The following is a 16,013-nucleotide window of genomic DNA, read 5'->3' as shown; positions in this document are numbered from 1 at the left end:
GAGCAAAAGGTAGGACCACAGAGGCCAGGGGAGAGTCTCAATAAAGGGGGGGAGGGGTCATCAGGAGAAACCGGCTTTTTTTCAGGTCTGTTGGATTTGGTGGTTAGACGCTCCCTGGATAGCTTCGGTCAGTTTAGTGGACAGGACGGGACAGACGCCAGACTGCAGCCAGTTGAGAAAGGAGTGGGAGACGAAGGAGTGGACACCTGCAGACCTTCCTGGCAGACGCCTGGCTGAGCGGACAGGGGAGTGGGAAGAGAGCAGACGCTGTGTTTCCCGTGGGGAAGAGCCCGTCCCACCTCTGCCGCCCACCCCCACCTCCTTTTCTCCCCTCTCCTTCACCCCTTCCTTCTCCCCCCTGTTTTCACCTCTAAGTTCGCCTCATTCTAAACATGAACCGTAGGTGACGAGGGGTCCAGAAGAGAGAGGTTGAAGCCCCTGATGAAGGAGCAAGCGTGGGAAGGCAGAGGGAGGTGCAGAGCCCCCAAGGACCCGCCCCAGTGTGCAGGTGGGAGGACAAGGGTCAGTGGGGGTCAGTGCAGGTAAGTTTGCAGTGGGGGACATGGGAGAGGGGGAGGCAATCAGGGTTTCTTCTACCGCGTTCAGCTTGGTTTAGCGAGACCTCAGCAGGCTTGCAGGGAGCACCGTCAGCTTCCCCAGAGGTGGGCAGTACGGCTCTCCTCCTGAGATGCAGTGCGGCACGTGGGCAGGCTCTGTGAGCTGGGAGCCGCGCAGCACCGGGAGCCGCGCAGCACCGGGAGCCGCGCAATACTGGGAGCCACGCAATACCAGGAGCCGTGCGTGCCGCAGGGAAAGGCTCGCTGAGAATATCCAGTTTGGCCTGGTTGTTGGCTCCGATGATGCCAAGACTCAATGACACAAGCTTAGACCCAGGGATGAGCCTTGGAGGGTGTCCAGGCACAGGGGTCATGGCCTAATATTTTCCTTTTAATATATTTTTTAAAAATTGATGTTTTAGAGGGAGAGAAAGGGAGAGAGAGGTACATGTGAGAGAGACACACTGATCGGCTGCCTCCTTCCCGCACGCCCCCTCTCAGGGATGGAGCCCGCAACCTGGGCATGGGCCCTGACTGGGAATCAAACTGAGACCTCTCGGTCCATGGGAGACGCTCAATCCACTGAGCCACACTGGCAGCGCCTGGCACTTGCTTTTTGGAGTGATTTTATTGGGGGACTATTATGAGGTGCCCCTAGGAGGATAGAAATGAAGGGAACAACCAGCCTCCCCTGTGGAACAGTAAAAGGAACACACAGAAATGCACCGGGTGGGGGAGGGGGAGCGCACCAGATCCCAGGCCTGCAAAACTCTACCACGTGGCCACATGTCTTAACAGGATGACGCGTGACAGGGTATTCTGGGCCCAGATGGCATTTGTGGAGAGAACACCGCTCTTAGAGAACAGGTCTCTTAGACTCTGTTTTCAGCTACGTGTGTGTGTGTACGTGTGCCCGTGTGCTCGTGTGTAAGTGGTGCAGTTTGTGCCCTGTACGCAGATGTGCAAAGACGAAGGGAGGGAGGGTGCGACGCACAGCTGCCTGGTCTCTAATGTCGTGCTGGCCCACAAGGGCCCACAGACCGTGAGCAGAGGTGCACAGAGCCCTCGGCTTGTGAAGGGAGGTGCTAGACCAGCCATGCGGGTCATGCTAATGGGGATGAAAAACCGGGAACCAGAATCCCCTGTCCCACTGCCCCTCTGAGGGCATAAAAGAAGCCGGCGGAGATGGAGACAGAGCCTCCCAGAGCAGGACTTCCTTTGAGGGGCTGTGCATTTTCTTTCCTCCACACATTCTTGAGTGAAGTGAAGGGGCTCCCCGAGAACGCCTGAGCAAATGTGACAAGCCTCTGCTGGAGCTCTGGGGACCATCTGGAGCAGGTGGCGACTCCTTTCTAAAATAGAGGTCATGGGGTTGGGTAGCGCCTCCCAGAGCAGACAAGGCTACCACGGGAGCCCACTGGGCTTGCATCAGGCCAGCTGGCGAGGGACCCAAAGGAAGGCGTCCCCAGGGTGGACCTCTCAGGGCACAGGGTAGGGTAGCGACACAGTGATGTGGTTGGCTGACGTGGCTGTGTGTGTGCGGGCGTGTGCTTGCGTGTGAACTGGGCACAGCGAGGGGGCTGCTGAGAGGGGTCATGGATCTCAGGCCCCTGCAGAGAGCTCCAGCTAGGAGTGGCCTCAGGATTCCCACCTGGAGTCCCCCCTGCCTCCAGCATCCTCGGGGGGTGATTAGCAATGTGCCCAGAACCGAGGCATTTCAGCAGTGTCTCCTCATCTTGCGACACGTGTGTAGAGCTACAGGGATGGTTGGTGGGCCAGCCTGGGCCTGGTGTCTAGGGACATGGTCCTTCTCCACCTCCAGTCTCCTCTCCAGAACTCCTGCGTTCCATCACCTGATTTCTAGCCTGTTACCCCTGGCCAGAGAGAGGAGGAATCAAACTGCCCCTGCTGCCCAGTGCGGGGTGCAGAGCCGTGAGGTCGACTATAGGGAGAACCCTTGGCCCACCTGAAACAAGGATTAAATGTGGGGGAAAGGCAGAGTTACCACACTTCAGAGTGTGTGAAGTGGCTGTATGGCCCGGAGAGCAGACGGCTCAGAACTCCCTGGAAGAGTTCACAGAGCCCCTGGGCATCGGCACATGTCATGCATCAGGTCCCCGGGCATCGGCGCATGTCATGCATCAGGCCCCCGGGCATCGGCACGTGTCATGCATCAGGCCCCCTTCTGTAGCCAGCATCCCGTGATTAACCCTTGTGTTCAGAAAGAGCTTGGGCCTTCTGTCAGCAGACCTGGGTGCCAAGCCTGGCGTTATCACTTACCAGCTGGGACCTTGGGGTGCGTGTGGCCTCCCCTCCCTGGGCCTCATTTTCTTCATCCTTGGAGGTGATCGTGTCTCTTCTCGAGGGTGGTGGGAGGAATGGATGAGATGCCGCCGGCAGAGTGAGGTGCGCCATGTCTGGGGAAGGAAAGACCCCGTCTCTAACGGTGTTCCGGGCTTCAGAGTCCCGTGGGTCATTCAGAAGAGCGATTGGTCAACAAGTAGAAGTGTGCCGTGTAGGTAGGTTATAAAAGTTAATTTCTGGTGATAACTTTTATTATGGGCAGGACCCCAAATTTGAATCCTTTAAGGGAGAGGTAAAAGTTTCTCGTGAGCCCACAGGTTCTCTCTCAATTGCCTTCAGCTCAAAATAATTCACATGCCCAAGTGGCACATGGTGGGGAGACCTGTTCTGAACCCCTTCACTAGCATGGCTGAGTCAGGCTTGAAGAGTTCCCAAAGCTGTGTGTGTGTGTGTGTGTGTGTGACGGAGTGCCTTTCTGTGTGTCAGAGCAGTAAGCAGGTGGGCAAACCTCCTGAGCTCCGCCTCATTTGTTATGGTCCCAGCACAGCCTAGGTGTCACCGTGTCCCCTGACAGCCACAGGGGACAGAGAGGCAGCACCGAAAACCCAGAGACCTGGCGAAGACTTGCAGGATAGAACGAGGGCCGAAGTAGCCAAGAGAATGTCCCGAGGGCCAGGTGAGTGCAGGGAACTTGTGAAGACAGTGAGGGGCAGCCGCCTTCACAGGACAGGACACACCTAGGGTTCAGGTGCCACCCTGGAGAAAGGAAGAGGCAGGCGGAACCGAAGGAGGTAGTTTTTGCTGTGCAGGGGCATTGGGGCCCGAAACGGGAATCCAGCTCCATCTAGAAAGGCCAAGTCCATTTGTAGCTCGTCTGAAAGGAAAAGCCGAGAATCCTAAATTAAAAAAATGTTTCCCCATGATGCTTCACTCCCCTTCATTTTGTTTTAAGCACCTGAAACAGCTAGGGCCTCTGTCTTTAAGAACGTTATCAGAGGAAGGGGCCCGTGAGTGAGCTGATGCATCGAAGAGGCAGGACTTTCTGGCTTCAAGGGGCCACCGGCTGGCTCAGGGCAGTGTCTTGGCTGCAGCGCCCAGCATCGCCGAGGCTCTGTGCTGGCAACGCAGGGGTTAACCCAACCGGGCCCTGGGCTGTCCAGGGGCTCCTGGAAGGCTGCTGGGGCTTCCTTCCTCATCACGCACCCCCTCTTCCTTCCTTCCTTCTTTTAATGCTTTTTTAAAATTGAGGTGCAATTTTTATAATATTAACCACTGTAAAGCACACAATTCAGTGTCCTTAAACATTCACACTGTTGTGGGACCATCACCTCTACCTAGTTCCGGCACATTTCATCACCCTCAGAAAGGACTCCCTAATGACACGACGACACCCGTCACTTCCCCTCCCCCGCCCCCAAGACCCAGGTGACCAGTGGCCTGCTCTCCCCCAGGGCCTACCTGTCCTGCACGTGCAGGTGGAATGCACAGTAGACCTTTGTGTCTGGCTTCTTTCCTTGTCCCTTTTGTACTTTGCAGCTGGTCTCTTCTCCTGGAAGCTTTGGGGGCCACCCAAGCAGTTCCCCCAGGCATTTCCAAACTCCATTTTCCAGGAATTAGGTCAGAGTAGGAAAGAAAGAAGGTCAGAGGGCTGAGGGGAGGGAGGGTTAAATCAGTTTAAAAAAAGAAACCCAGCAGTTTCTGATCAGTTGGATTTGGTTGTGTTGGGGTAAGAAACGTCCAGAGCCCGGCTGGTGTGGCTCAATCCATACACAGGGAGGTCACCGGTTCGATTCCCCGTCAGGGCACAGGCCCAGGTTGTGGGCCCGATCCCCAGTGGGGGGGCATGCAAGAGGTGGCCAGTCGATGTTCTCTCTCATTGACATTTCTATCTCCCTCTCTCTTCCTCTGTCTCTAAAGTCCCTAAAGAAAAAAAAAGAAAGAAAGAAAGGAAGAAATAAAGAAAAAAAGAAAGAAAGAAAGAAAGAGAGAAAGAAAGAAAGAAACGTCCAGACCTAAAGAGAAGTTTATAAGCATTTATTTGAGCCAAAACCGATGACATAGGCCTGGGAGCAGGATCTCAAATGCTCGGGAGAAGAAGAGTTTTGCAGTTTCTTTGATGCATTTGAAAGGAAGGAGGGACAGAAGGAAGGTGCCCTGGACGCGGGAGAAAGCAGGTCTCCAGGTGGTTAAGATTCTGCGCTCTCCTGAGGGCGGGTCTGAACAGAGGCATTTCAAGGCCTGTTACCTGGTCGCTCAGAAGCAAGGGGCAGGCTCCCGATGCCCAGGATGAGCCTTTTAGAAAGGAAGCTACAGGCCCAGGTGTGACTGCTCACCTGACCTGCACAGTTAGGCTTTTATCATGAGATCACCCTGGGAGGTTCCTTTCCATAGAACCCCTTTTCTGTCCACAGTCAGGAGGCCAAGGATCTCAGGCCACTGGGTTTTAAGGGCCGGGGCTGGGGCTTCTGAGCCCGGCCCCGTGGGCTCTGCCCTGGCTGAGAACTTGAAACAGATGCTCTGTGATCAGGAAGGAGAGTGGAAAAAAGGCAGCCTGATTGAGACAGTGTTGCTCAGTGGGTTGAGCGGCGTCCCATGGACTGAGCGGTCTCGGTTCAATTCCCCGTCAGGGCAGAAAAGCAGCGGGGAACAGCCCCGGGACTGCGTTCCCCGCCCGTTAGACTCTGCACCCCTGCTCCTGAGAACCTGTGGGCCAGGCCGCACTTCTCCAGAGTTCTGCATCTAAGTGGAGGACGTTGTCGGGGAGGGAACGGAGGTGGTGGCTTCTCTCTCGTTCTCTGTGTGCCTGGTCAGGGCCCTGGCAGTGACCGCTCCCGGCCCTCTGATGCCTGCCTTCCTCTGTCCCCGGGAGGGAGAAGTTTGGATGGGATTGCAGAGCGTGTCACTGGGTTTTCTTTCCTCTGGGTTTTCTTCCTGCAGGGTGCTGCCTTGTTTTTGTTTTTGATCTTGATCTTGATCTACAAAGGTCTGTCCACAGTCTGGAAACCACAGTGCCCATGACTCTCCGCCCTCGCACACAGGAAACAGTAGGACCCCGGCTAAGTCGCTTCCCTTTTTAAAGCCTCAGCTTCCTCAGCTGTAAACAAAAACATTAGATTACGGAGGGGGTTGAATAGTGTCTCCCAGCCCAGCTCATGCCCACCCAGAGCCCGCACCCTCGCCCTGGGCCCGCTCCCTGCGTCTCTTTCGTATCTTTTGTCTCTGCGTTCCTGAGTCATATCTTTTCAAAACAAAGCAGCCATCTAGTAAGTGTACCTCTGGGTTCTCTGAGCTGCCCCAGCAAAGGAATAGACCCAAAGGAGGGGGTTGTTAGACCCTTGGCTCTGGCCTGCCTGTTTGACGTCCTTGCCTGGACTTTTAACTGGCTTCTGAAATGGATGGTGAGGAGCAGTCTGAGCCTCTAGTGCTGTCTCCAGGTCGATGGTGTCAGAATTTTGTTAAATTATAGGACACCCAGCTGGTGTCTGAGAAATGCTTGGTTTTTTGTGGGGACAGGCCTCCCCTCCCCCACCATTGAAAGTTGTGTTAATGCAGGACCTTTTATTTATTTATGTAAATTTTTTCCCTTTGTTGGTTTGAGAGAGAGAGAGGAAGGGAGAGGGAGCGAGAGAGAAACATCGATGAGAGAGAACATGGATTGGCCGCCTCCTGCATGCCCCCCACTGGGGATTGCGCCCACAACCTGGGCATGTGCCCTGACCGGGAATCGAACCAACAACCTCTTGGTGCAGGGGTCGACACTCAGCCACTGAGCCACACTGGCCAGGCTATGCATGACCTTAACCAGGTAACTTTTCTGGGCTGCAGGTAGATTTCATCGCCCTTTTCCTTTCCTGCAGGTGCTCAGAGAAGTGACATGTTTACCCAGGTGACCTAGCAGTCAGTGGCAGCCCCGCGACTCTGGTGCCTGTGGTTTCCTCTGGTGGAGGAAGGGCCACAGGGCACAGGTGACAATACGCAGCAGCTCAGCTGGAAAGTGGAGTCCCAGGAGGATGTATATGAGAGAGGACCCTCTGGGCATGAGCTGAGGGCCAGCCTCACAGGAGCACCCGGGTGGTCACAGCTAAGGCCTGCCCTGACGTACGCCTCCGTTTCCACGGACTCACAACCACCTCCTATCTGCAGAGAGACTGCTTGCCGTCCCTCCCAGAACCCACGGACAACAGCTCCGGGCCGAAGGTGGGGGAGCTCAGTGGGGTGGAAAAGTGAGCAGTTTTGGACTTACAAGACCCAGGTTTGAACCCCAGTTCTGCAGCTGACTGGCTGTGGAACCCCTGGTATTGGCCTCACCTCTCTAAGGTTCGGGTTCTTCGGCACTAGCAGGCAGGGGACAGTCCCGTCCCCGCAGGACCTCGGGGGACGGGACACAGGCAGAGCCTCTGGCCGAGAGCAGCTGCATCCTTTCCCGAGCAGCTGCACTGCGCCAGCGTCTGCTCCACGGGCCCGTTTCGCTCTTCCCGTGAATTACTTGTCAGCTTTCCCGTGAGCACAGGACACCTGTGTGTGGGACGATGTCCCACGAGACGTCTACCAAGGACCTGTGCAGACGGTGGTGGTGCGGTGGAAGGGACGTGGGCACTGTTCTTGGTCAATCACGACTCCAGTCCCCCTCTGCCAGTTGCTAGCGGCGGGATTCGTCCCTCTCTCCCCATGTCCCTCTCCCCGTTGACTGCCGGGTGCACCAGGACTGTGTGTGAATGTGGGAGAAAGAGCATGAGCTCTGGGAATTCCCGCCTTTGCGCCTTCTCGCCTGTGGCTCGGCAGCCTTCCAGCTCCCCAGATGCTGCTCTTGCACCCTCTCGGCCACTGTCCAAAGGGGATGGAAGATGAAATCATTTTCGAAACAAGGTCACTGGAGAAGAGGTCACCCTGAGAATCCCTCTGCAGCCAAGTGTACTTTATTCTAGGATTCAGAGCAGGGTTAGCTGCTATTCTGTCTCCGCTTGTCACCCTCCACCCCCCAGTTTAGGTAAAGAGACATTTTTAAGCTGCCCTCTAAAATTTAATTTTTAATACCAAATGAAAATGGCATCTTGAGTGCAGTGAAGCTAGTTGCACAGACTTTCATGAATGTTAATAAGAAACTTGGTGTTATTTAAAAAATTTTTTCCTTGCCCTGGCCGGTTTGGCTCAGCGGTTAGAGCGTCCGCCTGCGGTCCGGAGACACCCGGGTTCGGTTCCCGCTAAGGGCGCGTACCTCGGTTGCAGTTTGTCCCTGGCCCTGGTTGGTCGTGCGGGTGGCGACCACTCGATGTGTCCCTTTCACATCGATGTTTCCCTCTCTCTCTCTTCCTCTCTCTCCCTCCCACTCTGTCTGTACAAAAAATGGAAAAATGTCCTCGGATGAGGATTAAAAAAATAAATAAATAAATAAAACAGTCTTGAATCTGGCACTTCGTAAAGTCAGGACTTCCAAAACTGAAGGGAAGGCTCAACATTGCTCCTCACCCCCAGCCCAGCCACACAGAGAGCCTGGTCCTCCTGGCTGGCTCGGCTGCTTGTGGCTGGACTCGGGGTCGGGCCCAGGGGCCACTGGCAGACAGGCTTGGCTTCCGTGGGGGGCGGACAGGAAGCCCCAGCCCTTCCAGAAGGCAGGGCCGGCGGGCTGAGCCGGCTGTGGGGGAGACTAGGGGGCCGTGTGGCTGCAGGAATAAGGCTCAGCGCCACCGGCCTGGGCGGGGTGGGCCGCCAGGCATGGGGACGAGAGGTGAGTGAGCAGGTCCCGAACACCTCTGAGCTGCCGGCGAGACCGCGGTGACCCATCTGGAAGTCAGCACTGTGCAGCCACAGCAAACTAAGGTGGACAGCGGAGCCCCCAGAGCCCTGTCCCCTGCTCTAGGCCTCCCCTACTTGGCCAGCAGTTCTTGGCCCAGAACAGCCTGGCTTGTGTTCCCCTGCTCAACCCCGCCAGGGCCTGCTCTGGCCTCACCCAGGGCTCTTTGGGGTGAACCCCGCCTTCGTGTCCACCCACTTCTCTCTACGCCCCAGGGTGCACCCCGCCCTCCTGCTACCCAGTCCTCTGTCCCCAACATACCAGGCCTTTCCATATTTCGATGTTTTTTTATAGGCCATTCCCTGCAAAATTCAACTTCCTTTCCCGTCCCCTGGCAAACTCCTATTCACCCTTGAAGACCCAGGACTGGAAATGCTGTAGTCCGGTCAGCCACATCCGTGTTCATCCTCCCAGGAGGAAACTCACACGATAAAGCGATCGTCTGTTTCCACGATTCTTTCTGCCCAGACTGTACGGTTCTCAACGTAAGGGCATGAGGAGTGAGTCCTGGCTCAGCCATCAGACACTTGCTCTTGTGTAGGTTCCCGAACTTCTCCATACCTCAATTTACCCCACTGTCAAATGGGTTACTAATGCCTCTACTACAGAATGGTTTTGAGAATTGAATGAAAAAAATTAGAATGTTATCTGACATATAATGTAGTAAATACCAAGTCAGCCTCGCTGTTAACATTTGAAACGAGGCCCAGAAGTGTCTGGAAATAAGAACGTGCGTATTTTTAAGTTGCTCCATCATAGCCCTTCCTCCCTCCCTCCTCTTCTGCCTGTGCCTCTCCCTGCTGGACTCCCTGAGCTTGCGGGTCACCATCGGTCGTCCTGAGGGCCCCTCAGAGCTGGAGGGTCCACGCTGCTCCGGGGACCAAGAGGGGGCCGCTGGAGATGGGCAGTTGTTGTGGGCGGCGGCGGTGGGGGAGGAGAGACAGGCGGGCGGGCTGCCCTGCTCACAGTCCCCCACACAGAAGACCCTCTGTCTAGACTCTTCCGGACACCAGGAAAGCAGAACAAGGAAAGAACAAGACAGGACGAGGGCAGGAAACAAGCACCTTCTTTCCGGTGTGGTCGGCTTCGCTGATGAGCGCAACCTGCCTGCGTGTCCTGTGTCCCCGCCATTCGGAGAAGGAATCCGGGCTCTGCTCCCCGCCCGGCGCCCCCACTGCCACTCAGATGTGTGGCTCGGGGCAAGTTCCAGAGGGGGAGGGAGGCCCGTGTCCAGAGGGGGAGGCCCGTGTCCAGAGGGGGGAGGGAGGCCCGTGTCCAGAGGGGGAGGGAGGCCCGTGTCCAGAGGGGGGGAGGGAGGCCCGTGTCCAGAGGGGGGGAGGGAGGCCCGTGTCCAGAGGGGGGAGGGAGGCCCGTGTCCAGAGGGGGAGGGAGGCCCGTGTCCAGAGGGGGGGAGGGAGGCCCGTGTCCAGAGGGGGAGGGAGGCCCGTCTCCTTATCTGGGGCAGGAGTTAGGTGGACACAATGAGGCACAGAGCTGATTCGCCAAAAGGTGTGTCCACGTGCGAAAGGGGTCTCTGTCGTTATGTTGCTGGCCTGGAGGGTCTAGCTGAGGCCTGTCCCAGAGCAAAAGCCTCCAAGAGCGTTCCAGAATCAGAGTCCCACCAGGGCCGTGGGTCGGCTTGGCTGCTGGCCCTGGCAGCCTGCCCCCCGGGGTCACAGCCAAGCGGAACCGACAGCAGGGGGGAGAGCTGTTCCCAAGGGCCGGAGGGCCAGTGGCCGGGGCAGCAGGAACCACGCGACCAGCCTGCCTCCCCCACCCAGGGGACGTGGTTTCTGGGGAGAGGCAGGAAAAGAGCGACTGTTTTAAATTTTGGCAAAACCGGCTCGGATTAAGCCTGCGTCTAAGTTCAGATACTTTTATAATGGGACCCAGGGCCATCAGGCAGGAAGTGGGGTCTGCAGGGGGCTCAGACCCCGGGTGGAGGGTTTTGGGGTCACAGAGACGGCCAGAGCCCATTGGCTTTTCCTGGAAGAACCGGGCATCCCGATGTCAACAACCGGGACTGAAAAAACTTCTAGAAAAGAACCAAAGTAACGTCTTCTCCCCTGTCTTCCTCCCCGTCACGAGCCGGCCCTGGTTCCCGCTGAAGTGCTAGTTTCACAAACAAAAACTTCCTCCTTCTTCCTCACACGGGCTTCCACTTCTTTATTCTTGTCCTTTCATTGTTTAAAACATTTTTATTAGTCTTTTCTCTTAAAAATTTTAACAGCTGTTTATAAAAACACGACAAATACAGAACACAACACAGTAACAGCGACTCACTATGCGGTACATATACTCGGACGGTGTGATATATTTATATAATAAAAGATGAAAATAGTCACTTTCCATAATAAAAATAAGTTCTATTTTTGTTTATTATTTTACAATATACTTAATATTCTCTTCTTCTTTTCCTCTCCCGCTGCGTGACTCCGGATCCGAGCGCCCCGAGCGAAGCGCGTGGGACCAGCCTTAGGCGCAGGGACGGCAGCCGCACTCCAAGTGTCTCTCCACCTCCTCCACGAAGGAGGCGCCGTCCGTGCACTGGAAGACGTATTTCCGCCGCTTGCTGCGGGTGGGCTGGCAGCACTGCGGCCCGCAGCCCCCCCGGCACTGCACCAGGGGCACCTTGGCAGCGGTGGCGCACGAAGCGTAGCCTCTCTGGCGCCGGATCACCTCTCGGACCACCTCCGCCAGGCATGGGCTTTCTGCAGAAGGCAGAGGAGGGCAGGTCAGGGCGCTGGTGGTGTGGAGGGCTGGTAGGCACCATGGGCAGGTCCCGGGGGCTGTTCTGAAACACTGCGTATTTGATTCATGCATCTCCCCCCCATTAATGCATCTCCCCCACTCACCTGCCCGCTGACCCCTGTGCATCATTACCTCCAGCACCTACCCACCCCCCCATTTACCTTCCCATCCACCCACCCACCCACCTGTCCACCAGGCTTGGGCCCTTCCTTCAAGGACCTTAAAGACCAGACTCTGTGTGGCAAACAGACAGACCGTGGGCTACATCCAGTGTCCAGACAGACTGCACCACACAAGCTTAGATCCAAAGACAATGCCAGTGCTGATGCGGAGCCCGGGGCTTCACCTAGTGATCGGCATCCCCGACTCTGAAGCCAGAGGGTGTGCACGCCGAGCCTGCTTCCTGCAGGTGACGTGGGCCGCGGGGCACGTTACACTGGCAGGGCCCAGCGAGCCCAGTGCCCACCCTGGGCGGGGCCGGCCTCGGTGGTGCAGTCTGGACACTGACCATCCGTGAGCGGGGTGCTGGGAAGGGCGGACGATGTTTCTGCAGGAGCACGGAGCATAGGAGCCTGACCTGGGCCAGGGGTACGTTCTGGGAAGGGTTCTGGGCTGAGGTCTGAATGAGGAACAGGAGTGAATGAGCCGAAGAGCCTGGGAGACAGGCTCTTCCAGAACTGGGGGGGGGGGGGCCTAAATCTGCACAGGCCCTCTGGACCCTGACGCGACTCTTCCTGTCCACCCTCCTGTCCTCAGGGCTCTGGGAGCAGCCTGGAGCGGGGCCCTGAGCACAGCGACGGACCAGAGCCCGAAGACACGCTGCTCGGCCAGCCGCCTGCCCCTCGTGGGGGCCGGACCCTGTCCCTCCTGCCACTGCATCTCGAAGTTCCCGGCGACTCGTGACATCATGTGGATGGTGAGCCAGTTGCAATTTGTGAAATGAGGTTGTCAAGGGATCCAGAGGGTCGGACGAGGAGGGTGGAAAGGGCAGAGCTGCAGCGACAGTGACCGGCTGACGGGAACCGAGCGCCGTGTGTCCTGTTCTGGCGGCTTGTCTGTTAAACTGTTTCGGAGTGTGCTAATTCATGTTAAAGGACCAGTTCGCTCAGGAATAGTATTTCAGAGGCAGGAGACGAGAGGCCTCTGCGGGCCAGGAGTGCGGCGGAGGGAGAATTTGTCTCCGCGGGTCCTGACCTAGAGGTCGGGTGGGGCCCGAGGCTGATTTCTGAGGGCGCCCAAGTCAGTGCTGCGGGTCACAAGGCCACGTGCACACGGGGCTCAGTTACAGGTCAGCTGCGGCAGCCCCAGCAAGAAAGGGGGATGGGAGGGGAGAACTGTGTGGGGAAGAGGGACAGGGGAGAAGGGACAGGAAGATGGGGGAGTGAGAGGGGGAAGAGAGACGGGAGAAGGGGGAGAAGAGAAGGGAGAAGGAGAGAGGAGAAGGAAGGTGGGAAAAGGGAGATAGGAGGTGTGAGGAAGAGTGGAGAATGGAGAGGGAGAGGAAATGATGGAAGAAGGGGGTGGGGACGGTAGAGGGGAGATGGGGGAGCAGAGGGAAGAGGGAGCATGAGTAGGGAGAAGGAGATTGGACAACGGAGAGGGGAGAGGAGAGAAGGTGAAGAACGAAGACAGGATAGAAAGACGGGGTAAGGAGGAGGAGAGAAGGAAGAGCAGAGAAGGGAGAGGGAGAAGAGAAAGGAAACAGGAGTAGGAACAGGAGAGAAGACAGACAGAAGGAAGAGGAGATTAGGGCGAAGGAGGAAGGAAGAGAGGAGTATGAAGAGAAGAGAAAGAGGGGAGAATGGAGATGGGAGAAGGTTGAAGAAAGAAAGAAGAGAGCAGTAGGCAGAGGGAGAAGGGAGAGGTGAGGAGAGGGGAGGGTACTGGGGAGGTGGATGGAGGAGAGAGGAGGGTACTGGGGAGGTGGATGGAGGAGAGAGGAGGGTGGTACTGGGGAGGTGGATGGAGGAGAGAGGAGGGTACTGGGGAGGTGGATGGAGGAGAGAGGAGGGTGGTACTGGGGAGGTGGATGGAGGAGAGAGGAGGGTACTGGGGAGGTGGATGGAGGAGAGAGGAGGGTGGTACTGGGGAGGTGGATGGAGGAGAGAGGAGGGTACTGGGGAGGTGGATGGAGGAGAGAGGAGGGTGGTACTGAGGAGGTGGATGGAGGAGAGAGGAGGGTACTGGGGAGGTGGATGGAGGAGAGAGGAGGGTGGTACTGGGGAGGTGGATGGAGGAGAGAGGAGGGTGGTACCTGGGAGGTGGATGGAGGAGAGAGGGTGGCTCTGGGGAGGTGGATGGAGGAGAGAGGAGGGTGGTACTGGGGAGGTGGAAGGAGGAGAGAGGAGGGTACTGGGGAGGTGGATGGAGGAGAGAGGAGGGTGGTACTGGGGAGGTGGATGGAGGAGAGAGGAGGGTGGTACTGGGGAGGTGGATGGAGGAGAGAGGAGGGTACTGGGGAGGTGGATGGAGGAGAGAGGAGGGTGGTACTGGGGAGGTGGAAGGAGGAGAGAGGAGGGTACTGGGGAGGTGGATGGAGGAGAGAGGAGGGTGGTACTGGGGAGGTGGATGGAGGAGAGAGGAGGGTGGTACTGGGGAGGTGGATGGAGGAGAGAGGAGGGTGGTACTGGGGAGGTGGATGGAGGAGAGAGGGTGGCTCTGGGGAGGTGGAAGGAGGAGAGAGGAAGGAAGAGGAGAGTGCACTTGGAGAGGGAGGGGTCGATGGGAGGTGAAGGAGATGGTACATGGGAAGGTCAGGTCAGATGAAGGGCTTCAGAATGGAGAGGAAGAAGGCGGATGAACAGGGGAAAGGGTGAGGGGGGAAGAGCGTGGGAAGGAGGAGAGAGTGGAGAGAAGGGCGTGTTGGGGGGGGAGGGAATACACAGTGGGAGAGGCCACAGGGCCCAGCGCCCCACAGGGCACCCCGCAGGCCTACCTTGCTGGCAGTGCTCCCCCGTGAAGCCGGGCTGGCACCGGCAGTAGGGTTCCCCTTGTTCTGAGACGTGGCACTGCCCATGGTGACATTTGAAGGCCGAGCAGGCATTGGCCGAGTCATTTTTGTGATCACACATGGCCCCTCCGTAGCCCTCGGCACACTGGCACACGTAGGAGGTCCCGGCTGTCACACACCTCCCGTGGTCGCAGCTGCTGGTGGAGGAGCGGATGAGGAAGCGAACCAGAGTTGTGGGTGCTGCTGCCGGGACGTCTGTCCACCCCACTGCGCACCAGGCTGGGGCCTGGGGACCCAGACCCGGGGACGCTTCCATCCCACGCTCCACCCTCTGCCAGCCCAGTGGCTGAGCATGTCTTCTTTCCTAAGAGGCCGTGTGCCGATGCGCACGGTGCTGGAGGTTCAGCATGATCCAATGTCCACAGCCAGCCCTGCCCCCAACGTGGCTGGCTGGGGGCTCAGAGCTCAGAAATCCTACCGGCAGTCCCTGCTCCGGAGAACCTCGCATTCTCTCGGGAATTTCTGTGCCCTACGACCTTAGCTGCTAACAACACTGACTACCTGCACCTGCACCTGCACCTGCACCCACACCCAGACCTGCTCCAGTACCCGCACCCTCACCCGCTCCAGTACCCGCACCCGCTCCAGTACCCGCACCCGCACCCGCACCCGCTCCAGTACCTGCACCCCCTCGCCACTTGCCCGTGCCAGGCAGCATGGAGGTGTTTGCAGCCAGCATCCCCCCTCTGCCCAGTGCCCTCTTGCGCCCATGCAGGGCATCGCCTTCTCCACGTGGCACAGGTGGGGAAACTGCCCCCCAAGGCTGTGTTCTGACTATAGCAGCTCTGTCTGCTGGGGGGATGAGGAGAGCCAGGGTCACTGTAGACCAGCGGTTCTCAACCTTCCTGATGCCGCGACCCTTTAATACAGCTCCTCATGTTGTGGTGACCCCCAACCATAACATTATTTTTGTTGCTACTTCATAACTGTAATTTTGCTACTATTATGAATCACCATAGAAAATATGTATTTTCCGATGGTTTTCGGCGACCCCTGGGAAAGGGTCGTTCGACCCCCAAAGGGGTTGCAACCCAGAGGTTGAGAACCGCTGCTGTAGACCAATATACAGCCACACACTCAGGAGCTACTTAGGAAACAGGGCCTTCAGGGCCGCCCCTCAGTTCTGATGTCCAGGGTCACTTCCCCACGTGTTCAGCCAACCGAACCCCCCATCTCGGCTCTGGTGCTGCTTTTGTGGCTGGTTCAGATTTCTTAACCCCGGACCTGGGGCTCCGCCTGGCACTCGGCCGGGCACCCAGTAGGCCCCGGTGAATGTGCCGGGTGAAGGCTGAGGCTGTGGAATGTGACTGGGCACCGGCACGGTGTCTCCCACAGGCACCGGCAGAGAGGTGGCCGGTCTGGGCGAAAGTCCCCCTCCTTCCATTTGCCCAGCGAGTGAATGCCCACGGGGCTGCCTCTGCCCCAAGGGGACTTTTCTGATTTGCGGGAGGCGGCGGAGGGCATGCTGCGGCGCCCTGATGCCGCCGGGCGGGACCTGCGCTGGGCCCGGGGAAGCTCTGGGCGTTGCCCGCAGTCGCACTTGAGCAGGTCCTGGGCAGTCCGTCGGCCTCGCCAGCGGCCACCAGGGACGACTTCTCAG

At 57.7% G+C, this 16,013-nt stretch overlaps 1 protein-coding gene across 2 annotated transcripts in view; it reads right to left on the bottom strand.

Annotated features, from left to right (window-relative positions):
- Positions 1-11,127: 11,127 nt before the first annotated feature.
- SLIT3 (slit guidance ligand 3) overlaps positions 11,128-16,013 on the bottom strand; it is a 552,483-nt gene continuing 547,597 nt past the window's right edge. For both annotated transcript variants that reach the window (XM_036240296.1, XM_036240297.1), the window contains exons 35-36: positions 14,339-14,547; positions 11,128-11,363 (exon numbers count right to left, since the gene is read on the bottom strand). In XM_036240296.1, the coding sequence (XP_036096189.1) occupies positions 11,128-11,363; positions 14,339-14,547 (445 nt within the window). The remainder of the gene's footprint in view (positions 11,364-14,338; positions 14,548-16,013) is intronic.

Source organism: Molossus molossus, unplaced genomic scaffold (genome assembly GCF_014108415.1).
Source record: "Molossus molossus isolate mMolMol1 unplaced genomic scaffold, mMolMol1.p scaffold_m16_p_4, whole genome shotgun sequence".
Taxonomy (NCBI): Eukaryota; Metazoa; Chordata; class Mammalia; order Chiroptera; family Molossidae; genus Molossus; species Molossus molossus.
The sequence above is the reverse complement of the archived record's forward strand: the minus strand, read 5'-3'. Positions and strand labels throughout refer to the sequence as shown.